The following is a 25,028-nucleotide window of genomic DNA, read 5'->3' as shown; positions in this document are numbered from 1 at the left end:
GTCTACAATGTACTTGAGCAGATAGAATGAGTTACTATGTAATTGCAAGTGCTAAGTAGTATATGCAACGGGCCATTGGATGCTAAACACAAAAACTGTTCTGGACAGGTAAAGTTTCCACAATTGGACAAAAAAATACTCCAACAAGAATAGCCAATGGGAGAATAATTTCAAAAAGGCAAAAAGCAAAAAGCCGGCCAAAATGAGAACGTCCGGGAGTTTCGGGGAATGAAGCTAATGTGAATGACAATGACACTGACAAAGGAAAATCGTCCGACGTTAGGGCAACGGTGGATTAGAAACTCTGTACGGAGTGCGAGCCAGAGAGGACAGCTCGGAAAAAGACAAGTAAGACAGATAACTGAAGATGATGTCGTTCATGGCCGCTATGGGTAATCGTATAAGTAAGAAACGGGCTGAAGTAGCCAGCGTAAATGAAACGGCCCTGGAAAGGGATATCGAAGCTGCACAAAAGCAGCGTTTGCAAGAAATGACATACAAAAGGTATCTCTCGGTAAATAGGAACACCGCCAGGTTCCGAATGCCATGCACGGGAAGATATGAGACCTCAAGGTAAAAAAGAGCATAAAAAGAGTAAAATGAGAACGACGAGACGCTATGCAAGCCGTATGCAAGGGGAATTAAAGTCGATTTTCATCCGATCATGGCGTGGCGCACCAGTGACGGTGGTAGAGCCACGCTGCTTTCTGGCAATCCTTGCTGCAGTACTTGGTGCGACGGCAGCGGCGGCATTTGGCGAATTGACGTGTGAACTCTTCCCACTTACCGCATTTGTAATTCGCACACTGGCGAATACCGCCTCGGGACTCGTCCTTACGACAGAGGTTCCGCATCACCACGCAAGCCCAGTATGACATATCCTTTGAATGGTGGCGAGCGGTAAACTTCTCCACCAGAGGGAAGATGTTGACATCGTCAGGAAGTAGGTACTCGTCTTCCTCTTCAATTAGTTCAACTGGTGAGGCTCCTTCGTCCAGCATTCGAAGCTCTCGGTCGATCTTGAGCTTTGGCACAAAGTGTGAGTTTTGGAAGTATGAGCGGAGGTTACAGTACTTGGAAACGTAAGCCAAAAGCTGAAGCGACATCAGGACGTCCTCCTCGCGGGGCATCGTATTCAAGAAATTCTGGGTAGCGATGTTTGTCCGATCACGGAAGTAAAGAGAATAGGGGCTGGGCACAATAGGTGGAGAGTTCGCATTGTTCACAGCCTGTGCGTTATCATTGGTGATTATACTGCCATCGACGGCGGAACGGTGGGTAATGTTGAATGTCTCCGATTCTTGCCCATCTGAAGTGGTATCGGTTACTGTTAAATCGTGGGAGGAGTCGGTAACGCTATCGATCACAGTCTGTCTATCGGCGTCATCGTCGATATCCATGCGGCTCTGGAGACCGATAATAGGCCTCCTAGATTGTCCCGACCCTGTATCATCCGCCATTATAGAGTCTTCACCATTGGCGTCATCTGAGTCCCCTGAGGTTGATTGATGCTGGCTCAGTGGTGGGCGGGCGTGTGTTCCAATAGGAACGTGTACATTGCTTCGGATGTGTCCGGCGCCGCTGGGAGTAGTGGGAGAGTCGGGCTGAGATGCGAGTTCATTAAAAGCAGCGGGAAGCATGCTGGGAAGCCTCTCCGTATCCCGGACAGGGCGTAGTCCAGACCCATCAGCAGCGTCCATTGAAGGAATAGCTGTTGCCAAGGGCTGAATTGCTCTGTGCCGGAGAGGTGCATGAGATCGATGAGCATACGTATCCTGACCAAAAGTGCTTCTCTCGGGCGGCGAAGTCATTGGTGCACGCGGCGGAGAGGGGACGTCAGCAGCATTAGATTCCACCGCACGGGTATCATGGAAGAAGGGAGGGATTTCGATGTGAGTGGGAGGTGGTTGACGGCGAGAGGTGCGCTGCTCGTTGCTGGAGGCGTCTGAAAATGAAGAGCGGCTTGTGCTGTCGCTCGCCGTAGGAGTTATCTTGTGATGGAGTTGATGGTGCCTGTGTCGTTGAGCTTCGGAATCCGATCGAGCGCGCACTTTGTCCATTACTTTGATATAGTTGTCCAAAATGGTTGCAATAACAGGTACCATGTCAGCCTCGACTACTCTGGTTCTGACATTTTCCGAGCCCCGTACTCCAATGTTGACGACACATTGGAAAGCAAGGCTCCATTTCCACATCTCCATCAGGTTGTTACTCCGACCCTCTTTGAGGATACAAACCAGTCGTTCAATGCCGCCATCGACGGTAAGAATATCGCGGATCCGAGCAGACGAAGTGGTTAGATAAGCTAAATGGTTGAGGGAGTTGATCAGAGGCAGCGTCGATGTGCAGTCTAAAGCCCGGCGGTCGTAAAGAGTAGTGGTGATGTTGACCGAGGCCTTGTTGACATTCGGGATGCTGAAGTTGACCTCGCGCATGGTGGGCGATGGGACACCGCTGTGTCACCGGATGATGAATCGGTTTGAGATGCAGGTGAGATGAACGAGCTTTGTTGTTCGGTGGTTTGATGCCTCTCACCCCTAAGTGAGACTGAAAACTCGTCGCTTCAGAGACGGGAAGGAGAAGATGGGGTGACTCCGTACAGGAAAGAGGGAAGGGAGAAGGGGGATATTATTCCAAACACATTCCAGGGCTAAAAAGCGATGGCCGTAGGAGGTCCTCGATCGACGGGGGACAATCTGAAGAGGAATCTGAAATAACCACGATGGAAGAGGTGCTTGTCGAACGATGAGGGAAGAGGCGTGAAAGGGAGGTCTGGTGAGCCAAGACTCAGAGTCACGGAGTCAGGCTGCTGAACCGCTGAAGGCGGTGGACCGTTACCGGAGGAAGATAGGAGTAATGAGAGTACCTTGTTAGAAGAGTATCAATAAGGAGAGGAATCTGCAGATACAGATGAAGGGAAGGCTGAAGGGAGAAAAGAGAAGATTGGCAAATTCGCTCAGTCACGCTGACAGAATCTGATTGCAGATGTTCTTGTCAGTATGAGGGGGCAAAAGGAGAGCCAAGCGGCGATTCTGGAGGACTCAGGCACTAATCACCCGGTGTCCGCCACCACGCCTGATTGATCTACTGCAATTAATCAAACAATAATCTCGTTGTTATTATCTCTGTCAATCTCGGCGTTCGGGTGCTTTCTTGAGGATTCTCGACGCTCCTTGTTCGCGGAAGCCCGACTCCCTTCGTATTCTTTTACGAAATAACGGCATTCGATATGCCCATCAATGCCCATCACAGTACTCTCCCTTCGATTACTTCAATCGCCAATTATAAAATGAATTCTACAACTCACAAACACCATAGTGTATTGTCCAATAAGAGCTTGATCAAACCCAACAATGCTTTTGCTGCTCCTCGGCATATTTCCTGCACTGCAGGTGTGCTATGATTAGAAACATAGAACTCCATAGGCGCGAACCGATAGCCGCCTTCTACACTATTCTTAACCATGGACAAATCCCGCAGCATGTTTGAGCAACCGCCGGAATTTAAAGCCTCAGTTCAGCCTTGTGAAGCCGGATCAACTTAGAACCTAGCAGACTAGTCGCGTGGGAAAGGATGGGGATCGATGTGTTTCATGATCTTGTTTCATTGTTCGATCTGTTGGGCTAAAAATAGCTGTATGCCGGTATACGGTAAGCGCCGAGGCTCTCTACTTCAAGTCAACGACCTATTTTAAATTCTAGAGGCAGACTCAGGCTTGATTTAACACATAGTTCATTATTTTTACATTTACTGTCCCTGTCAAACCCATGCATAGCTGTGCTCGGCTACAGCCGTGCAAAGCACCGTTTCCATGTCTGTGGTGGTCCTTACTTCTCTAGCAACTAACATGCTAAACACAAAAGCTATTGGCATTAATGGAAGAGACTCGTTATCATTTTAGATGGGAGTATCTTTTATGAGGACATCGCTGGGTTTCAATGCTTTTGATGCCACCTTCCTCCAGCTATTGAGCTTCTTCTGGCTACAGCGGTCTGTCTACAGATGAGCTGAGTACGCTGTGTGGATGCCGCCAGTGACAATTGTCTTAATGTTCAAATAGTCGTCAATGCCGTACTTGCTTCCTTCGCGGCCCATACCAGAATGCTTGACTCCACCAAACCTGCTAGGCGTTAGTTTCATACTGTGAGAACGGGAACTGGGACATACGGGGCAGCAGAGTCGGAAATAACCCCGGTGTTGATGGCTACCATGCCGAACTCCAGCTTTTCTGAGACCCGATGCGCTTTACCCAGGTCACTGGTGATTAAGTACGATGCCAGACCAACCTCGACGCCGTTCGCACGACGAACAACCTCATCCTCTGCCTTGAACTTGGACAGCGCTGCGAGGGGCCCGAATGTCTCTTCGCTAGCAACCTTCATGGAATCGTCGACGTCGCCGAGGATGGTAAGTTCGTGGAAGTTCTTGCCAAGGGACGGCAGGCGGCTGCCACCAAGTAACACAGTAGCCCCCTTGTTAAGAGCGTCTTGAATGTGTTCCTGCGTCTTCGCGATGCCGTTGGTCAAGGGTCCGTGTGTCACTCCAGGATCTAGTCCATGGCCAACCTGGCACTTTTTCACCTCCTCGACGAAGCGCTTACTGAAGGCCTCGTAGATGCCCTCCTGTACATAAAACCTGTTCGCGCACACGCAAGTCTGCCCAGTCACCTTGAACTTACAAGCAACGGCACTTGTTACGGCAGTCTCGAGGTCAGCGTCATCGAACACGATAAACGGCGCATTCCCTCCAAGCTCCAAGCTCAACTTCTTCAGCGTATGACTTGACTGCTTCATCAGCAACTTGCCGACTCGTGTTGACCCAGTAAACGAAATCTTCTTCACATTATCCGACTCGCACAGCGCCAGCCCTAACGCCGGCGTATTCTCAAGGGCAGTCACCACATTGAACACACCACCCGGCACACCTGCCCTCTCTGCAAGCAGCGCCAAAACATTCGACGAGTACGGCGTCAGTCCATCCGACTTCAAGACCACTGTACACCCGGCCGCCAAAGCAGCAGCAACCTTTCTCGCCCCCATCGCCATAGGAAAATTCCACGGCGTAATCAATCCACACACACCAACCGGCTCCTTGAGGACCTGCACCCGACTGCTCGGGTTACTATGCGGAACGACATCGCCATAAATCCTCGCTGCCTCTTCAGAGAACCACTCAAAGAACCCCGCAGAAAACAGTGCCTCGCCCTCCGCATCGCCCTTCGCTTTCCCATTCTCCGCGGTAATGATTTTCCCAATATCCTCTTTGTTCTCGACAATCAGATCGAACCATCGGCGAAGGATCCTGCCGCGCTGTCTGCCCGAGAGAGCGCGCCATTTTGGGAATGCCGTTGCGGCGGCGCGAATGGCTGAGTTGATATCGTCGATATTAGACTCGGGACAGGTCCCGATGAATTCTTCAGTAGCAGGGTCGTAGACGTTGAAGGTTCTGGACGAGGACGAAGTTACCCATTTCCCATCAATGTAGGAACTTTCGATGAATAGGGTGGGGTCTTTCAGGGTGTTTGCGAGGGAGGGCATTTTGAGAAGGTGGTTGGTAGGTCTATGGCGTGTCGTGGTAGGGCAGCCTATGTCTCGATAATCTGTAGAAGCTGAAAACCCATTATGAATGCACGACCTTTCTGTACAGAAGCTTATCTTTTAAACTGTTTCCAAGCATCTGTGCCACTTTTCCCGACCCAGTAGCTCGTCAACCTTCCGAGATAGCTCGCATCGTAACTGGTTGCTGTAGCGCGTATCTCGGGATTCATAGCCTTCTCGGATCTGAACCGATCTACCCGGGTCTAAGCGCCCAACCACCCTACACATATTAAGTGATGGAGCAGTAGGGCTTACTGTGTAGACTAGGGAAGTTGGAACAATGACATTGAAATGCTTGTTGAGTTGTACAGTAATGATTAGCGGGGCTGTAGGCGTAAGTAGCGATTGTGGGCAAAGCATAGTTATCAAGCTATGTTCATGTTCAGTATGCGACAGTCCCTTTCATATCTATCTCGGTTGTGTACAGAGAACATGGCTTCAAATGTCCACTCGATCATTCTAAACCTCAGAATCGCCTTTCTGCTTTTTTTCCCCCTCCACCACCCTCCGCAGCTAACTCATTCATAAACCGACTCCTAGCACGCACCTCCCTCCCCCAAACAAACATCAACGTTGGAACAAGGGCAAGCACCAGCGACACGAACGCCAGCAGAGTACTAGCCCACTGAAACCCAAGATTATTATACATACTCATAGTCGCGAGCGGCAAGAACGCAGAGAAGATATTCTCGCCGGTGGCGACGGCTCCAATCGCGCTGCCCGCGTACTGGCTGTAGGCGTCTACAACGTAGTCAGATACACCCGTTACGACGAGTACGCTACCGGCGCCGACCATGGCCAAGCTGATTGCCGGTGCAATCCATGGGATGAAGGGGTACGATGTCCAAGCGTATGTGAACATTCCCCCAGAGATGCCGAAGAGGCCGCCTAGAACAGCCATGTAGAGTCTTGCTTCTGGGATGAGGCTATTGGGAACCTCCGTATTGCGGGAAGCAGATGCAAAGTAGAGTTCACGGGAGAGGAAGGAGAAGAAGAAGCCTATTCCTTCGCCGATGACGACGGCGGCTTGGACGTAGCCTGTTTTGGAGATGGTCCAGTCGTAAGTGCCAATGAAGACTTGTTCGACGGATTGGGTGAAGAGGAAGATGGTTCCTACAGTGAAGGCAGACCAGAGGGTTGAGACGAAGAGGACGGGCTCGGTACAGAAAAGGATGACTGGTCTTGTTGAGCTGACGGCGAGATTCTGAAGGTTTAGCTTGGAATGTGCGGGGTGTCCGGGTAGGATGTCTTTGCCGTTTTTGCCCATTTTTCGGTCTCGTTGTGCCAGGATAATGTCGCCGCGGGACTCGTAGAAGAAGAAGTAGTAGATCGGGAACAGAGCTCCAAACCAAATGAGCTGCATGTAGCCTATCCACCGCCATGACAAGGACTGGAGAACGGCGGCTCCAATAACCGGACCCATACTGCTACCGGCCATGTAGCCGAAGATATACAGGCTGACTGGGATTGATCTCGACCACTCAGTATCCCATACATTCCCAATAACCCCAGCAGCCGTATTAGCCAAGATGGCGACACAAGCACCGGCAAAGAAACGGGTGGCAACCAATGTGGCGAAATTCTGAGCGACTGCTTGCGGGATGAGGAAGCAGACAAACGCGAAGTATGTGACGAGGAAGACAGGCCGAGTCCCAAAGTCCTCTGCCAGAGGAAGGAGGAACAGAGCAGAGAATGCACCGCCGACGGCCCATGTTGTAACTGGCCAGTATGTATGAGGAAATGCCGTCTCGTCAATATTGAAAAGTTCTGCGATCTCAAAGTGCGCAACCGTGATGATAGTCCCGTTCATCATAGTCAGAAAGCTGATCAGCGCGGCGAGATATGTCACGGCCCATTTTCGCGAAATCGACCAGTTGAAAGGGTTTGCAGGATCGTGGTCGCCGTCCCAAGACAGTGTATGGATGTCTCTGCCAGTTCCAGACGAGGCTGAGTGTCGTGGCTGACATTCCGAACCTGTCATTTCAAGCAGTCAATACGGAATGCTCTTGCTTGGCGAAGCGTACCGTACGTAGTGTAGACACAAGGGAAAGAATGGATGCCATCGAATTTATCCTTGCCTTCTGGGTCTCCAGGCCGATCGAAGATCATCTGAGGCTGATGAGCCTCATCTCTCCAGATATTGCCTTCTTTGGGAGCAGAGGATCAACACCTGGGCAATGGAAGGTGGAACTGCGTTTCTATTATGTCAATTTATTTGCGAACACCAACGCCAGCCTTGGAACACTTCAGCAAGTCTTGGCCACCTGGGAAACTGTATACTCGGTAGTGTGCCAAGTATTTAGACTAATATCAAGCTTCAGTTCTCAAGAGCTTGACGCCTGCCTTATACTCTGATCATCGCCACAATTTTGGATTGGGTGCAACTTTGCAACAGCCAAGACTCACGTCAAGCTCGAGGGCCTGATCCATTTCTAAACCCAACTCAATGGACGGTGGAAGTACCTGCGATATTGAACCATACCAGGTGCAACTTCTAAGGGATAATAGAGGGAATGGGCGAGGTTTGGTTTGGTTTTGTTATTTAACGTCACTCGGCGGATCACGGGGCCCACGTGATCTGCGGCCTCCCAGGGGGCATCTGGACGTGTTGCCTAAACAGAACTCCCTAAAAAACTAGCTAGGTACAGGTTTGAAGCAGCAACTATGGACAATATATGTTGGAAATGAGCGGAAGAAGCATCCGGCGCTACCCTGGCCAGGTCTTCTGGGGGCAGATGCCCGTTTTGACTACCTATAGACGGGGGAAGGGGCCGTACCCTGTATCCAGGTAGATGTGTGGACTGTTGCGCTATCAAGCGCCAGGGGGGGAATGGGCGAGGTTCACAGCCGGCCCGCTTGCGCTCGCATATTAGGTCACGTGTTATCGTCGTGATATACTACGAGTGCCGAGTTCCCACATTCAAGGCCTCGCGATCTCATTGTAAAGGATTAATGGAAGGATTAAATTATATGCGACGCTTACTAGCTGGGACTGGGAGTGTACCCTGACAAGGTCGCTTCCTGCGTATTCTGCTGTGGGACTTTTTTTTTTAGTCCTCCAGTGTTGGAGAGGTAACAGGTAGTTTTGTTGGCCCTGAGATTCAGGCATTTGGACGGGGATGAAGAGCCTAATGCATATACTGAGAACCAGCCTCGCCAAGGTACCGCTCATTCCACCTCCAAAATCTCCTGCCTCATCGACTCCAAAACCTTCAACTGCCTCCCCAAGAGCCCCCCTTGTCCTCCATGATCAAAGATCCTCTCCGCAATGCGCTGCTCGGTTCCTTCTTCAGTTGATGGCGTATCACTCCCCCGATTATTTGGAGCATATACATCGTATCCTGCCTATACAATTCAACCAGGTCACTGAATCCGCGCACACCGACTAGCTTTCTCGTCTTTGATCAGCGCTGTTTCCCGCCGCCATGTCGGTGCAGATGGAAAGCATGGCCACGCAAACGAACGTGAAGCTGTCGTAGTGCTAGGTGATGGTGGGGTGTTCCTCTGACGCATGGTTGGTTGGTTTGGCTTGTTCTGTGCTTGAGTTCACGTACTGGTTCTGGTTGAGACGCTGATGTTGGCATTTCAAAGACAATAAACAGGACAAGATCGATGCCTGCAACTTTTAGGTCCTAGCTTTCTGGGCGAGCGGGAATGGTTCAGTGACTGCGTGAGCGGAACGCCACGCCCATTTAGCCCGGTTTGGCCCATTGTATATGGATTGTTTTTGGAAATTAGATATTGGAAGTTCAGGTGCATGCAGGGATTGAAGGCTTCCCGCTGTGCAGCCTTTGCACCGTGGATTAAGTGTTGGGGAGCTCCCCAAAAGGCCTCGAGACTTTCTTGGTTGCTGGTCCGGTGATGATTGGGTGTTTTACATTAGTAAAGCTTGCTGAAGGGGCCATCTTGCCTTGGTGTTTAATGGGATGAAAATCCTTGAGGTCAGGAAGTGTTGGCTGTTGATTTCAGTCTACGGATTTCTATATAACTTGAAGGTGAGTATTGAACGACAAAGCTGAATATTACGACTCAATAGGTGCCACTTTCCAAGGGCCCCTCTGCAATGGCTGTGACTGATTTCTCTGAGGTTGCCATGGAAGGGATATTATGAGGCCAGAAGCGATCTGCCTAAAACGGCGGTGATCCCGATTGATAGTTCTCTAGGATCAACATGAGCCTTTCGGTTAGGGATGCTCGGGGATTTGTTCTCGGGTTGACCAAGCGTATTCTGCTTGGGCTCGGGTCCTCCATCCGAAGCCGACGTACATCGGCCACATCGAGCGAGCGCTCGGAAACCCGTGCTCTTACTCCCAAGCAAACCTGATCTTACCAACCAGTGGGCTATAAGTCTGACTTGACTTGCCCACCGCCAACTAGCAATGGTATCCTTTCATATCTGGCCTATCTCTTACATCAAGCCATCCAGATGACAACTTTCGACTTGAACGACGTCGCGACGGCTCTCCGCACAGCCCGTGCTGAAGTGAGGCCTATCGACGCACCTACGAAGACCTGGCCTAGTCTTAACGCGGACATGGCATTCAAAGTTCAGCAAATCAACTCCGGGCAGGCCATACAGAACGGTGACCGACTCGTGGGATACAAGCTTGGCAACATCGCAAAGGTCATGCAGGCGGCGTTTGGCCTAGACCACCCCGACTATGGCTTTTTGCACGCAAGCACCTTCATGTACGAGGGCACGACGATCTCCCTAAACAGATTCATCAAACCGTTTGTCGAACTCGAGCCCGCATTTGTGCTGCGGAGTTCTCTGAAGGGCCCTAACGTCACAGTTGCGGACGTTATTAGTGCCATTGACTATGCCATTCCTGCAATTGAGATCATCGACTCGCGCGTCAAAGGTTGGGAGATTGATCTTCCGGATACATTAGCCGATAATGGGTCAACGGGTGCGGTCATCATAGGCGGAACGCCTCGAAAGCTCACGGATCTCACACTCAGCAATACACGGGGTTTCTTGAAGTTCAACGGCGAGGAGGTGATGTCAGGAAACACGAAGAATATCCTGGGCAATCCCCTGTCGGCTGTCGCGTGGTTGGTAAACAAACTGGCGGAGTATGATATCGAGTTCAAGGCCGGGCAACTCATCATGCCGGGGAGCTGCTTGGAGGCCGTTCAGATGGACAAGCCTGGAAAATGGACATGCACCTATGAAAACTGGGGTACGATTGAGTTTGATGTATTATAATATCCTGCTCTGAACAGTCAGTACAAATAATATCTCAGTTTCTGTGGTATCGAATTCGGCATATGCTCCGAGTCATGGTGAAATATGGATGTCGATCCTATGTCGAGACAAGTCCCGTGCCAAATGGCGTCTACAGCCTGTCTAGCGAAATGGAATCCATCATTCACAGCGTGATCCTTGTTGGCAGCGCTGAATCGGAGAGTCAAAAGCAAAGCAATTGCCGGAAGATCTCGAGGATCGTGGATTGATGATAAATAACCATGAAGTAAAGGAGCGACTCCAATCTGACTCGCGCCGTTGCTCGCGCAGTTGTGGGACGAATTCTGGGCTGGGAAATGAGAGCTCGTGCAAATGAAGCCTTGTTATCCATACAAAAGCCATGACAGCGTCTCCACTGCTAAGATCCGTACCTGGCTAGCCCATCGGGCCCACCATCCTGGAGAGCCACCAGCCTCCAGGGGCCGTCATTAATTTATAAGCCGTTGGCGAGATGGAGAACGGAGTAATAAGATGTCTTTGTTCTTGGATTTGCAGGTCGCTTTGTTGCCAACTTGCCTTAACTTGGCAGCTGAGCGCTGCTAACGGGGACTTGGACTAGACTGACTCGTTTCTGGGCGAGTGTGGGTTTGTTGTGGCCGGGCCTCGGAAGAAATCGAGCCAGCAAACTTAAAGTAGCTCTCATGGACAACTTGTGCTTCAGCTGGGCTCTTAGAAATCGCTTCCCCCTTAAGGCTGGATGACCGCCGGTCTCCTGAGTTCTGAACGAGATGCACTGTTGGCGGGTTACAAATCTCCGGGACGTCATCTGCAGAATTGATTATTTATCCTTCAGGCTTGTCGAAATAAGGCAAGGCCCATCTGAGACGGGGGGGCGACCGTAGTCTGAGTAATAATGCCGAACCAAGTTTAATGCGGCCAAATAGTGTCTACATTAGCTTCTCCATCTTGCCGCGCTCCATCCATCTCCTGGTCCCTTTCCCTACTTAGCCGTCGGATTAACGCTCGTTAATCCGGGCTCAAACAGTCAATTGGCCCCCAGGATATGATTATGCTGTGGCAAAGCTGGGTAATATCCATTGTATGACAGTAATAGTACTAAGCTCCTGCAAGTTGTGCCCCGTCAACATTGTACGAGGCCAGGAGGCTCAGTAGAGAGCACTCGGGTCCGGAATAGACGGTGACGAATATTCAAAACCTGTCCTAAAAAGACTACTCCAAACTCCGTAGTGAAGGTACAGTAGTTTTGAACTCTACATGATAATTATAGGTACCGCTGCGATAATTGTCCTGTGAGTGGCTAACGGGAGGATTCCCTGCTCCCTACACTTTCGACGACTTTCATCCGCATTTTAACTCTCCGCTTGCTGCACCGTCTCTCCCGGGCTTCCCCTGAGTTCTGTCTAAGCGTCTCTCCTCTCGTCTCTGGCGCTTTTTCTTTCTTAAAGAAAACCACCAACAGTGCGTACCACGAAACTCTGATCTGTTTCGCAGTTCGCTCGCTCGGTGGCAGCCGCTCGCTCGCTCCACCCGACCAATCAATCCGCCCCCCTCACTCCGAGCCCCTTCCAACACTCTCTTCCCCTTCCTCTCTGACTTACTCTACTCTGCTCCCGACACGACAGACCAACCTCGCCATCCTCTCTTGAATCCCCCTCCTCCCCCCTCGCCGTCTGCTGCATCCTACGACGCGCCTCGTTCCGCTCAATTCCGTCCTTCACCACCTCCAATTGCCGCCTCCGTTCACCCAGGGGTCCCAGTCAAGATGGCCGACATGAGCGGCGAGCAGATGCAGGCCAAGATTACCGCCGCCAGACGCGAAGCTGAAGGGCTCAAGGACAAGATCAGGCGCAGAAAGGATGATCTTGCCGATACAACCTGTACGAAAATCCCCTTTGTTTCTTTGCATAGTGTGGTGGAAAACGGCCATCTTTATCGCGTCTGCCATCCTACTGTCTCCGGAGAGTTGCTGACTAGAGCAAATTGAACAGTGCGTGATGTTGCGCAGAATCAGACCGACGCCTTGCCTCGCATTGGAATGAAGCCCCGGCGAACACTCAAAGGTCATTTGGCCAAGATCTATGCTATGCACTGGTCCACCGACCGTCGCCATCTCGTGTCCGCCTCACAAGATGGAAAACTCATAATCTGGGATGCGTACACTACGAACAAAGTCCACGCCATCCCGCTCAGATCATCGTGGGTCATGACCTGCGCTTATGCTCCTAGTGGAAACTATGTCGCCTGCGGTGGTCTGGACAACATTTGCTCCATTTACAATCTTTCCTCACGAGAGGGCCCGACTCGTGTCGCGCGCGAACTCTCCGGTCATTCCGGCTACCTCTCCTGCTGCCGTTTCATCAATGACCGTCGAATCATCACCTCTTCCGGCGACATGACCTGCATGCTCTGGGATATCGAGTCAGGCTCTAAAGTCACCGAATTCGCAGACCACCTCGGCGATGTCATGTCAATCAGCATCAACCCCACTAACCAGAACATCTTCGTCTCCGGTGCCTGTGATGCTTTTGCTAAGCTCTGGGATATCCGTACTGGAAAGGCAGTCCAAACTTTTGCTGGTCATGAATCTGACATTAACGCCATCCAATTCTTCCCTGACGGCAACGCTTTCGGAACCGGTTCCGACGATACCACTTGCCGTCTCTTCGACATTCGTGCAGACAGATCACTCAACACCTACCAGGTGAGACCCGGTTGCCACACTCATTGTAGGACAGTATTGTTAACAAATGCCACAGAGCGATCAAATACTGTGCGGTATCACATCCGTCGGTTTCTCGGTTTCCGGAAGATTGCTTTTCGCCGGATATGATGATTTTGAATGCAAGGTATGTTCTGTTCTCGACGCCTGTGATTCTGGAGACGGTGACTGACCGATGAATAGGTCTGGGATGTTCTCCGGGGAGACAAGGTGGGGTCTTTAAGCGGCCACGAGAACCGTGTCAGCTGCCTTGGTGTCAGCAATGATGGCATCAGTCTTTGCACTGGATCTTGGGACTCTTTGGTAAGTAAAGCAAATTCTCAGTTCATGAAAAAGCCACATACTAATCTGCCTTTCAATAACAGCTCAAGGTCTGGGCCTGGTAAACGGTTTAAAGAATAATAAAATCACAACGACGCGATACCCTGTCTCAGTCATCTGCGACTTTCCCCATTTGAAATTCTATTTCTACTTACCGAGAGGCCGGATGTCCGCATTGTACGATAATCTTGTTTGTCGGGATACAGTCTATCGCCTTCTCCCTTTATTCAACGACTGTGGGAGCGCAGACTGATTCAGCATGGACCGGAAGACGCGAGAATAGAGAGGATATGTGCTTCAGCCCGTCTCGTATACCCGAACTTGGATCGCGCAAGCCGGATCATCTGGAAAGAAAAAGAAAACAAATCTTATGCAGCGGTTGTACTAATGTTGTCTTCTCAGGATGGTTACAGGGGCTCCGGCTGGTGTCTGGCATGACGCGGAATCGTCGAGATTCATACGGTTGGGCTTCGACGATCCCCAAGACTTTTCAATTTGTTCTATGATTTCTTTCTTTTCCTATCTTTTCTTTGCTCCTTATATCCCCGCCCAGGTTCCTTTTTTGATCAATTACCCTTCGCTATACCTTTGATTGGATTGTTTTCTACGCATTGATCCTAAATGTACTTTTGGTGAGGCAGGAGGAATGTTTTGTTTCGGCCACGACGTTAATTGAGTGCATCTGGATTTTATTGCTTTTGTCTTCTATTTTCTAATAACAGCTTACATTGGAGAGTTAGTGATTTGAAGCGAACTTTGCCTGACTTGTGATTGGATATGCTGCATTGCAGTTGGATCTCCAACCACTTTTTATTGTTTGATTATCTCCCCCAAAGCGATGTAGAGCAGTGATGAATCCAATGCGAATTTCAGGAATTGCGGTCAAGAATAGAATATGCCAGGCAATAACGTAATATGGGGGTTCCGTATCGAAGCTGAAACGTGTTTCCAGCCATCGTCGTCCAGAGCGTCGGGCCAGTGGCTTAGATCTCACAAGCCTCCACGTGGAAAAGTAAGAATAACATCATCAACGTCAAGATATCTTCTGCAACTTCCATGACGGCGGAATTCTTGGTGTCTTCTAGCTGCAGCCGGAGACCGGGACGGCAGGAATCCCCCACCCGAACTACACGAAAACGAAATACGGGGCACAGATGAAACACCGTTGAGTTGTCACAAGCACACGATCATCAACAGAGAGGGCCCGCCTCTCGTTTCAGTTACCGCCCCCTCGTCCTCCGTGGCTCCGCTCCTGAACTCTCTCCCACGTCAATCGGTAGACACGACGCAATCCATCTCAGGTTTGCTTTTGCTTTTCCTGCTCCGTGCTCCGGAATCCGATACGACCTCTCAAACAAGTGCCCTGCTCACGGATGCTGCAGACCTTACGTATATAAGTGTTTCACCACCCCCAACTACAGGCCTCCTCTCTTTTCAATATGTCTACAGCCCAAGACGAGTTCAATCAGCTCTTCAGCAATCGAGAGAAGAACTTGTCCCATCCCGAGGACAGGAACAATCTCTCTGACAACGACCCCTCCCCTGACCCGCACGACCAAGACCACTTCGAGCACTCCGACTCCGAGGACATGGCAGCCATGACCTCCCGAACAACCAGCTACACAGTCCCCAACACCCGATTCGAAGCTAATACAGGCCCCAAGGGTGTCATTGCAGACGCCCAGGCTTTCGAGCGTGCCCGCCGAACGAATTTCCGCAAGTCATTTGTCTCCGGCAACTCGGCCGCGCAGCGCTCACACCACCACTCATCCTCCAAGTCATCCGGCGACGCTCGACTCCTCCACAATTCCCCACCAGCTGATGGATCAGGTAGCGATCTCGACGAGGACGAGGACACTTTTTTGCGCCGATGGCGCGAATCACGCATGCAGGAGCTGCAGAGCATGAAGGCTAAACGGCCTAGTGCCCGGCGGAGATATTATGGATCGTTGGAAACGGTCGATGCGGCGGGGTATCTGGATGCAATTGAGAAGGTCCCAGCGGACCAGGTTGTCGTCGTTTGTCTTTATGACCCCGAGGTAGGTGCCTCCTGCACCCGCCGGTCGCGGCTTCTGCTGTTATAAGGAGCGTTAGCGTAGCTTACCAGCACAGTCCAACACCAGCGCCCTCGTCGAAGACTGCCTGCACACGATTGCTTCTCGCCAACAACTAGTACACTTCGTCAAGCTCCACTACGAGATTGCGGAAATGGATAACATTGAGGCCCCCGCGTTACTAGCATACCGGGGCGGAGACGTCTTCGCAACCATTGTCCAGATTCCGCAGCAGATTCCCAAAGGTCGAAGCTGCAGCGCGGATAGTCTTGAGGACTTACTAAAATCGTGAGTGTTTCTTTGTTCTCGTATCTTATATTTTTGCTTCTTCTGCCCCGGCGCCCCCACTGCTACACCTACGTAAGATTCGCTGAGTGACATGAAACTAACTCTCCTCCCTAGACATCGAGTGCTGTAAAGTGATAAACATAGTTCTTTATTTCGATGTCTCTGAATTTTGGAGCACGGAGTACGGGTTGCCTATTACTTTAAAACGGTATACCCGTAACGAGATTCACGCTATAGCCTACAGGATCTGAAACCGACAGACGTGCATACTCCTGTGTCACAGTATATCTTCGCATCTTCCTTCCTATCCCTCCGCTCTCGCTCTCAAGTTGCTCATCATATATCCAGGCATGTCCAAGCGCCCGTCTTTCATGTCATAGAAGCTATCTCGTCTTCTCCCATTTTCATTTGTCTTGTCATCTGCGTACATACATTTTTTATTGTTTTGCTTCTTCGTTTTTCTTCTGCTCGGAGTTCAGGATAGGACAGGTAGGGTAGGCAATTTGGCTTTACTGGTCAGTCATAATTTCAGCATGCGTCTTATGCCGCTTACTAGCTTCTCTGTTTCAGCTGGGCTATTTTTGTACATAGCATACTCACAACGTAATATGATATTCGATCAGCTTCGAACCTTATTCTATGCTCAGTTCAAGTAGTTCAGCTGCGCAGTCAGTTTACGTGTATGGTGTTAAGCCTAGTTGGCTGCTATTCTTGAGGTATCCATTTCTTTATCTACACAACGCGCAAGATATATATGTATCTAAAGCATGTACAACATTCCTTTTTTACTAAGTTCTAAGTACACGCAAGGATATAGCATACTACATTGAACCTCACAATACGCCCATTGAAGGGATAGTTTCAAACCACGATGAAGGGAGCGAAAAGACACCTACACTGCCAGACAAGCAGGATGGTAAGGTAGACAGCCGAAATATGTCGCCCAAACACCCTTCCCGTGCAAGCGTGTAACTTGAGACCGAGACAAGACGGTTTCTAAGCAGCTTTCTTTACATTAGGAGTTACCTTACGCTAAAAGACAAAGGACAAAGGTAAGTGACTACAGACGGCATCTGACATATATATTGAGACAGAAAGATGATCAACCTTAATAATGTACTTCCATTTCCTAGATGGGATCAAGGGTAGTAAATAGACACCAACCAACATGTTGTGAGCTTCCACCATGACGATGGCCCTTCATTCCTCTAGAACATCCAGTTTAGAGAGTAAATCAGAATGAATACCAGTGATAACATGAATAGTCAATATGCGAGAATTGCAAAATGGACGTCTGGAACTCTCAGAACAAAAGGCCAAGTAAAAGAGAAGAATGAGGGTACAAAATACGGTTGGATAGGGTAGTGTGGAGTACCGGCACGTTGAGCACGGCGTAAGAAGGACCTGAAGCTCATTGTTGATATAAAAGAGGAAAGGGAAATAGGAGACGAGACACATGAAAAACTACAGAGCTCCTTTTTCCTGTGTAAACTCCCAAAGCATTTTGATCAATGGGTCTGGCAGTGTATAGAGGTCGACATGGAATTCTCCTTCTGTTAGATGTGGTTAGTGGTTGGTTTTTCGGACTAGATCTGACTGGAATGGAGGACTTACGCTCGACATCATTCTTGGTGTAAGAATCAGGGGCCTTATTATCGTGTACCATTTGTACCACTTGCAGGAGGTCATCTTCCCCCAGTCGCTGGAGACCATCGGCTAGTTTATCCATGTCAACCTGGGAGTAAGAATGTCAGACGTCAACATTTCAGTCTCTATATTTTCATTGACTCACGCTCTTATCCGTTCGCTTCTTCTTCTTGGATCCTTCTTCTCCACCTGCAGAGCGCTTCGACTTCACTCCGTTCTCATCGCCAGGAACAGGTCCAGATTCACGAAGCGCCGCCAATAAAGCCGGCTTGGGGTTCTTGAACGTCTACAGAAGATGTAAGCATATATGACATAAGAGTCTGTCTGGAAGCAGTCGAGACGTACAATAACGTGCTTAGACTCATAACGCGATTGCGCAAAGTTGAGATCATGTGCGATGAAGTGCTCCTTGTTGTCCGCAGCAGTGAGGCCGATCTGCATATCAAACTCACCCCATCCCTCTTCTTGAATTCTGAACGGTGGGTTTTTGAATACTATCGTTCCAGGTTAGCCCTAGCTGTAGTAATCCAGTATGTTGCGTTTATCATCCGAGCTCTCCCTGTAATGAGAATCGGGATAAAAGCAGGGTATAAAGACCACAGAAGCTCAAAGGGAAAGTGACTGACCTTGAGTCGCTCGGTTTCCGAAACTAGGATGTAATGAGTAAGTCACCTTGTCGAAGACATTGGCTGGCACCTGCTCCCCATGCTCATTGAGGAGATACACCTCGATTGACCATGATCGAAGAGGGAAACCTTCGACACCGGAGTCCTTGTTACTGTAAAGGCGCGAAAGTCAAGCAATCAGCAAGTTTGTCCATATATTATCCCCAAGATCATGATGCGATGTTTCATATAACACGGGTAGTTGTCGAGGAAACCGCGTATAAAGCCCATAACGCGCGGAAAAGGAGTAATTTCGCATGACCGGTGAAATTGACGGCAGGATTGACACAGGAGGGGAAGAGTTGGCTGTGGATCGGGCTGTTCTCGACACGGAGATGAAGTGACAGGATGGGTTTAACGTACATGACGTGCTGCTCGGTTACAAGCTTGACGGTCCTCTTAACCTGTATGATAGAACGTGTTTGTTAGCGAGATGCGAGAGCAGGGAATATCAGGCCATAAAAGGAGATAATATCCAGTCCTGGCGGCTGTACCGCCGTAGACTGGGGACCAGAATGGAGCAATAGCGTCGGAGAACTCACGTCGGGCATGGTGATGATGAGCTCGAAGTAGCGCGCACTGAGAAATTTAAGACGATGAGAGGAAACTAGGCGCTTTTGTCAGTTGCCCCTTAATTGAAATCCTTTTCGGGGATGCGACTTTCTAGGGCGAGAATATCGTTGGCGGCGTGAAAAGCTGGCGGCCGAGAGTTCCAGTAACCCCGCGCGATTAGGAGAAGAGGAAGCTTCCAAACTGCGCGTTGTTGGCGAGTAAATCCAAAGAGTAAGGCCGAATTGATGGTTGGAGACAGTCAGGGAGGATCGAGGCGTCGTGGTGGGCGCGTGAGGGGAGGCAGAGAATACGCAGACCCAAGAATGGGCGGAGAGAGACACATCCGAGAGGTTTGAGGTATTCGAGTGGGGGATCTTGCTATCTACGCAGCCCTTTACGCCCCAGCAGCCACAAATTCCTCAGTCGGACTCTCAATTTAAGATTATCGAGATTTTGATTGTATATTTGATGGATAGGGCGTCTATCTACAGCCAAATCGCTGGGCACAACCAACCGCAACTGTCGTCAGTTGACGGCGCTGCCTAACATCACGGGGGTATGCCAATAATGGCTCATTGAGGAACCATTAGCAGAATCTTCGTTCCGCTTCCTCATTCATGCGTACATAAGTGTGGTGAGAGTGAAGTTCAGGGGAAATGTAGATTGGGAATCGTGTGGGAAAAGGGGAAATTTCGAGTTAATGAGGATCTCATCAAACTCGCTGTGATAAAAAGGTACAAGTATGTTGTTAAGAATATGCCTCCGAACATTCGTAGTGAGTCTTGAAAGCGCTGCGAACAAAGTCTACTGTTTGAAAAGCTTCTCATTCTCCTCCCTGGCCTTGTCAAAGGCCTCCTTGAAAAGGTTGGCATCTGTAGTGTCATATTAGCAAGCGCATACGCCCTGTTTGTGACAAAGATACGTACTCTCGCTGTTTGCAAACCGGATGGCCAATGTCTGAGCCTCAGGCTCACCCTCACTGACATCGGCAGCAGCGTTCCAAACCCAGCTGCGGTCGCTGCCGACGTTGGGGCTCAACTTCATGTCGGGGACAACTGCGTTCTTGTCAGCACCAGCCCTGAATGGAGGATTGTCCAGAGACACTTACTGTAGTGATTGGCGCAGACCTTGAGGGTTTTGTCTCGGCGCATGACCAGGCGAGTCTTGCCATTCTCCTTGTGCTTGAGCAATCTAACGTCGCCGGTACCACGCTCCTTCCACTCCTTGCTGTCACGGTCGAATCTGAACAGCTTGGCGCGCATCTTGAAGGTCTGCTCCTCGAGTTCCTCGTTGGTCTTGACCTCGACAGTCTCGGTGAGACGGATGACGGGCTCAAAGTGAACATCAGGAGACTCGGGAGCCTCTTCCTATAAGTGGTTCAAAATGTCAGCTCTTGTCTATAGTTTGTGTTCAAATCGCTACCCCTGATAGCACGGGATGAGAATCCCAGACCAACAGAAGAAAGCAAGGAAATATGCAGAAAAGATCAAGGAAAAACATACTTCATCCTCAGCCTTCTGAGCCTTGGAGGAACCAGAGGGCTCATCTACATCCTCCTCCTCCTTCTTCTCCTTTTTCGGGCCGCCACCGAACATGGAGAAGACGCTGTCGGATGTCTTTGTAGCCGCATCCTTCACTGTTTCAGCAGCAGACTCAGCGGCCTCCTTAACCTCCTCCGTCTTCGATGGCTCGGTGGTGGTGGTGGTTTCTTCGGGCTTGGTCTCCTCTTGAGCCTTGGTGGCGGGGTCGGGCTTGGTCTCAGCGACGTCAGACATGTTGAAGATGGGCTTGGATTACTGCGTTTCTGGTGAGTTGAATTACTCGGATATAATATGTCCGCAACGTTTACCTGAGAATGGATATTCTTAAAAGACAGAAGATTCTATGAGGTGGGTATCACTGAGGAGGGAGAGAAGGAGGGGAAAATTATGGGCGGCCTGGTTTTGGTCGCAAGTGGGTTGGGTTGGTTCGTGCATGTGGCCTCAGGCAATAAAGGTTGCTAGTTCTTTCATTTCACCCCTCACAGCGACAACAACTATGAGACAGCTCTGTGCTGCGGAGCACTTTCGAGAAACATACAGGCATTACATGCTGAAGAAGAATCGAACCATTACTAGTTATTACATAATAAAAGACACCAGGTCCCTTGAAAATCTCTGATTCCGTCCTGGCCAGTACTACTTGCTTGAAACCAAGCCCAACCTTACATATAAAGAGGTGAGTCGAAGCATAACACATACAAATTAACATAAGAGAAATGAGATGCGTAGAGCCACGCGCTTCTCCCACTCATAGCTCTATCCAAACATCTACAGCACCTATGAAGTGCGTTTCATCAAACGTCGAGCCCTCTTGTGAGCCTTGTCCAGGGTTTTCGACTTTCGCGCGTTTTGGATGTGCTCCTTAATAGCCCCAAAGCTCAGTTGTTGTGCGCCAGCGCCAATTTTGTTCCATGTGGTGCTCATGATTTGTCCAGCCTCAATGTTCGCCTTTTTTGTGTGACATCGTAGCACATGAGAGGCGGATAGAAAGGGCTGCATAGCAGTTCGTCGAAGAGTTTCAGAAAGCTGAGTAGAAGCAGATAGGACAACCTCAGTGTTGATTGATACTGGAAGGGATTCCCGTCGGAGCAGGCTTGCTTTTTGTCGAAGAAGATGTGTCCGTTTCACCACATCTCCAGCAAGTACTTGAAGTTCAGTGGAGATTCGACCGTAAACTTCTGATAATCCCGTCTGTGCGGTACCGACGTCTCGAACAAGTTCGGATGTGATACTTTGGGCGGCACGCTTCCAATTCGCGATTTTCAGCCATGGTGTTCCCAAATCCACCAAGACCATTTGCTTCACTGGTGGTTTGGACTCGGTGGTGATAGTCACGTTGACCAGGCCGTACGCCTCCGCTCGGTCTAGTTTGAGTGAATACACACCTTCAAACAGCCGGGAGAGCTCATATTGAAGTGGCTGGCCACGTCTATCAACCTGGACGTTGAACTTTGGCATTTTCTTTGCGCCTAATGACCTAGTCGGTGGTTTTATCACGAGGTGGCAATCGCCTACTACCTGAATTTCATATTCCTCGGACAAACCTGACGTTGCAGTGCTTGACAGAGCTCCACCCATCAAATGCTGAAGTTGGGATAAGCTGTTGGGTTGTTGTCCTAAAACTTGAACGTCGCGCGTCGCCGAAGGAATCGACGATGGGGCTTTCTTGAGCCCTGCCGTCGGTAGAACACTGGTTGTATATACGCTGGAAATAGGGTTACTTTGGCTGGAAGTTACTGACCGCGTGACGAAGCTTGAGACCAAGACTGCGATGGCGTTCGTTGCTATATAACCGAGAGCTAGGGTTGCAGTGGATAAGATGGTAAGCATGATGAGACGCAGCACGAATGCTAAGTCAGTATCGTTGTTCAAGTATGGTAAAGGAAACATCTTCCGAGTGATATTCTTGAGGCCGAACTGCGATATCTTTCGCACGTTGTCGCGAACCTCTGCGTTTGACTTGAAATGTTTCCTGGGGCAAATGCTTGTTAATGAAGCCAGGTTTTTGTTTAGTTGACATGGCGCGATGCTTTCAAAAGTGTTCAGGTCAATGGGATACCGCTTTAAGACTGTGGTTTTCCCTGTGGACGATTTGCGGGACTCTAAGCACATGTGAAGACTATGGTGATTGATCGGAACCAATTCCCGGGACATTTTCCACAGTGGTTTCTCTGAGATAACCATTACCGGTACGCCGTGCCGCTCCATGAACATACGCGCCAGCTTCTGAGTTTCCACAGCGGCAAGATCATCCAGCGAGGACAGGAAAAAGATGGCCATATCCGGCAGTGTCCATTCAGTGGATGATGATATGCCGTATTCGGTTCCTGTCCAGTGGGACGTACATGCAGGTCGGTTCTTTAATTTCAAGTTAATTGCTCTAGGTCTGTCAATGTGAGATTCGGAAGTGGCCTCAAGACACTCGTCCACAATCAGCTGAAAATGAATCGGGAGAAGCTCTGCGAAGTTAGGAAAAGCGCCTGCGCCGAACGAAGTGGGAACCACGTGGTATCTCGATGACTCTGCTGAGCTGCTCTCATAGTCGCGGGAAGTACTCGAAACTAGGACATCGCCCAGTTTGTCAAGGATAATGCCACGAAACTCAGAGTTTCCAAGGTATAGCACTCTGAATGGCCTATCGGTGTTGATGCTCTTCTTCATTATCGTTTGTTGAAGAGTAACCATCAAGGTTGAGTCTTGCAGATTGGTAAGATTATCTCCCAGTTCCGCAGATTCAGGCCCATCGATCAACCGAATCGTATGCTTCAGCTGCACCCTTTCACCATCAGGCCATTTGTCGGGTTCGATGAACTGAATTGAATCGGTGGCTTTGTAAAGAGCAGTTTTAGTGGTGAGATTACTGTCATCAATGGAGCATCCTATTTGGGGAAACCTGAGACGCAGGTCCTGAGACTCGGATATATCACTCCTATTGTCGGAGTCATAGCTTTCGTTATCTGGACAATCCTCGGAGTGCGCATCTATGTCATCGCTACTGCTGTATCTCTCGTCAAGGCTTGCCACATCGTCTGGCACGCTTGGGTCAATCAAAGACCCGGTATCCGTCTGTTCGGAAGGAGCCCCATCCTCGGAGTGTGCATCCGACGCACTCAGGGTTGCCCAGCTCTCACTCAACGGTTGTTGTGGATGATCCGCCGGCGGCGTTGACGTCATACTGATAGGTCTCGAGCGAGATAACCACTCCTCAACCGAGCCACTTAAGGGAGGCAGGGTCGGATACTGTAGATGAGAGGTGTCCGTGGCAGTATGTGAACGTCTGGAGGGAGGCTCTGAAGAGTCAGCCATATCGCCAGAAAGTGGATGCCATGGAACGGAGATCAAAGCGGGTCAGATGGAGTAGAGCGGAGCGGAGAGCTTCGAGGTCGAACAAAGTAGTCGACGACTTAGCCCACAGGGGTGCAGGTGGTAATGAATGAATATACTTGAAGCCGAGAGTTAGAGTGATTGCGTGTTCAGGACTTCAACTATGAGATTCATCCGACAGGCTCAGCCTAATAGGCAGATGCCCGATGACAAGCTAGGCGGCTGTTGGATGAGGGGGAGGGGAGCCGGGCGGAACCAAAAGAGTCAGGTGCTTCGAGCTAGTAAGTCAAGAAAAAGAAAACTCGCCTAATCCGTTAATGGGATGCAGTGGGCTTGGTTATTAGATCTTGGTCTTGTATGCTTCTTTTGTTTCGAAGATCGATGTTGAGTTAAAAAGAAGAGATGGAGTGAGGGAGGTATGTATGCAGGTGGAAGGAAGCAGAAGATAAGCAGTCAAGTTGCAGCGGGGCACATGACTACAGTTGTGGTTGACTTCCAATGGTCGGAACCTACCTAATGAGAGTCGTAGTGAATCTGTCTTATGGGGAATATGGAAATAATGGAAGTGTTAATATGCTCGTCATCGTTCTAGGTAAGCCGCAGTTTTACTGAATTAACAGCTGCTTCCGTGATTACAAAGGTTGAAATGCTGGTTCTATGAGCTTTAGTATGCATGATTGTACGCTTACAGCTACTACTGTAAATATCCATGAAACTGAAATTCACATACCGAAAACGACTTGCTGAAGTTGAAGAGCATTGGGCTCATCGAAGTATATGAATGAGTGCTCGGCAAGGCCTAGCTGCCTTTCCATAGCAGATGCCCCGAGCAAGCCGTCCACTGTCTATCCGCTTTTGACCTAACTCGTCCCCTCCATTCGACACACCTGAGCTATGTATCCGGAAGTCAAGGGCGGTTTTGGGTCGAGCTGAGGCCTTCGACCCACGAGAGCCGTCCATTTTGCGTAGTATATGAAGAGGTAATCATGTTCGCTGCGCAAGCACTCAACCTTTCACACAACCACTTGCTCCAAGACCAAGAATAATCGGGTTTTTTAAGAGGTGAATGAAGTCCTTGAACATACGAAGCACGTTATATGAGTTGGCGATA

At 49.9% G+C, this 25,028-nt stretch overlaps 10 protein-coding genes across 10 annotated transcripts, besides 1 other annotated feature; 4 read left to right on the top strand and 6 right to left on the bottom strand.

Moving 5' to 3' along the window:
- Nucleotides 1-25,028: part of a sequence feature (contig 1.3 1..127977(-1)) that runs on past both edges of the window.
- samB lies at nt 35-2,435 on the bottom strand (the record flags this gene model as incomplete). Its single annotated transcript, XM_652590.2, has 1 exon — nt 35-2,435. One exon carries the CDS (start codon nt 2,433-2,435, stop codon nt 663-665), a length of 1,773 nt encoding a protein of 590 aa, XP_657682.1. The 3' UTR covers nt 35-662.
- ANIA_10011 (NAD-dependent succinate-semialdehyde dehydrogenase) lies at nt 3,997-5,537 on the bottom strand (the record flags this gene model as incomplete). Its single annotated transcript, XM_652591.2, has 2 exons — nt 3,997-4,120; nt 4,168-5,537. 2 exons carry the CDS (start codon nt 5,535-5,537, stop codon nt 3,997-3,999), a joined length of 1,494 nt encoding a protein of 497 aa, XP_657683.2.
- Nucleotides 6,064-7,578, bottom strand: ANIA_10013 (putative MFS multidrug transporter; the record flags this gene model as incomplete). Its single annotated transcript, XM_050611077.1, has 1 exon — nt 6,064-7,578. One exon carries the CDS (start codon nt 7,576-7,578, stop codon nt 6,064-6,066), a length of 1,515 nt encoding a protein of 504 aa, XP_050469342.1.
- On the top strand, nt 9,769-11,054 carry ANIA_00080 (2-keto-4-pentenoate hydratase; the record flags this gene model as incomplete). Its single annotated transcript, XM_652592.1, has 3 exons — nt 9,769-9,859; nt 9,935-10,780; nt 10,828-11,054. The coding sequence occupies 3 exons, from the start codon at nt 9,769-9,771 to the stop codon at nt 11,052-11,054; spliced, it is 1,164 nt and encodes a 387-aa protein (XP_657684.1).
- Nucleotides 12,416-13,911, top strand: sfaD (G protein subunit beta; the record flags this gene model as incomplete). Its single annotated transcript, XM_652593.2, has 5 exons — nt 12,416-12,683; nt 12,795-13,507; nt 13,563-13,652; nt 13,709-13,828; nt 13,891-13,911. The coding sequence occupies exons 1-5, from the start codon at nt 12,569-12,571 to the stop codon at nt 13,909-13,911; spliced, it is 1,059 nt and encodes a 352-aa protein (XP_657685.1). The 5' UTR covers nt 12,416-12,568.
- Nucleotides 14,035-14,719, top strand: ANIA_10015 (uncharacterized protein). The gene has a single exon (XM_050611076.1). The coding sequence runs from the start codon at nt 14,250-14,252 to the stop codon at nt 14,436-14,438; it is 189 nt and encodes a 62-aa protein (XP_050469341.1). The 5' UTR covers nt 14,035-14,249; the 3' UTR covers nt 14,439-14,719.
- ANIA_00082 (protein phnA) lies at nt 14,936-16,818 on the top strand. The gene is made up of 4 exons (XM_652594.2): nt 14,936-15,885; nt 15,959-16,188; nt 16,303-16,319; nt 16,572-16,818. Exons 1-3 carry the CDS (start codon nt 15,286-15,288, stop codon nt 16,316-16,318), a joined length of 846 nt encoding a protein of 281 aa, XP_657686.1. The 5' UTR covers nt 14,936-15,285; the 3' UTR covers nt 16,319; nt 16,572-16,818.
- On the bottom strand, nt 17,653-19,296 carry ANIA_00083 (TATA-binding protein-associated factor taf30; the record flags this gene model as incomplete). The annotated part of the gene is made up of 8 exons (XM_652595.2): nt 19,161-19,296; nt 19,043-19,107; nt 18,864-18,904; nt 18,462-18,613; nt 18,181-18,329; nt 17,981-18,121; nt 17,803-17,923; nt 17,653-17,741 (listed from the first exon to the last, which is right to left on the bottom strand). Exons 2-8 carry the CDS (start codon nt 19,049-19,051, stop codon nt 17,653-17,655), a joined length of 702 nt encoding a protein of 233 aa, XP_657687.2. The 5' UTR covers nt 19,052-19,107; nt 19,161-19,296.
- Nucleotides 19,531-20,952, bottom strand: ANIA_00084 (Ran GTPase-binding protein YRB1). The gene is made up of 5 exons (XM_652596.2): nt 20,902-20,952; nt 20,555-20,848; nt 20,161-20,419; nt 19,979-20,107; nt 19,531-19,924 (listed from the first exon to the last, which is right to left on the bottom strand). The coding sequence occupies exons 2-5, from the start codon at nt 20,825-20,827 to the stop codon at nt 19,857-19,859; spliced, it is 729 nt and encodes a 242-aa protein (XP_657688.1). The 5' UTR covers nt 20,828-20,848; nt 20,902-20,952; the 3' UTR covers nt 19,531-19,856.
- Nucleotides 21,371-23,767, bottom strand: ANIA_00085 (uncharacterized protein; the record flags this gene model as incomplete). Its single annotated transcript, XM_652597.1, has 4 exons — nt 21,371-21,897; nt 21,979-22,070; nt 22,138-22,266; nt 22,335-23,767. The coding sequence occupies 4 exons, from the start codon at nt 23,765-23,767 to the stop codon at nt 21,371-21,373; spliced, it is 2,181 nt and encodes a 726-aa protein (XP_657689.1).

Source organism: Aspergillus nidulans, chromosome VIII, assembly GCF_000011425.1.
Source record: "Aspergillus nidulans FGSC A4 chromosome VIII".
Lineage (NCBI taxonomy): Eukaryota > Fungi > Ascomycota > Eurotiomycetes > Eurotiales > Aspergillaceae > Aspergillus > Aspergillus nidulans.
Note: the sequence above shows the minus strand (reverse complement) of the source record. Positions and strands in the feature narration are given on the sequence as shown.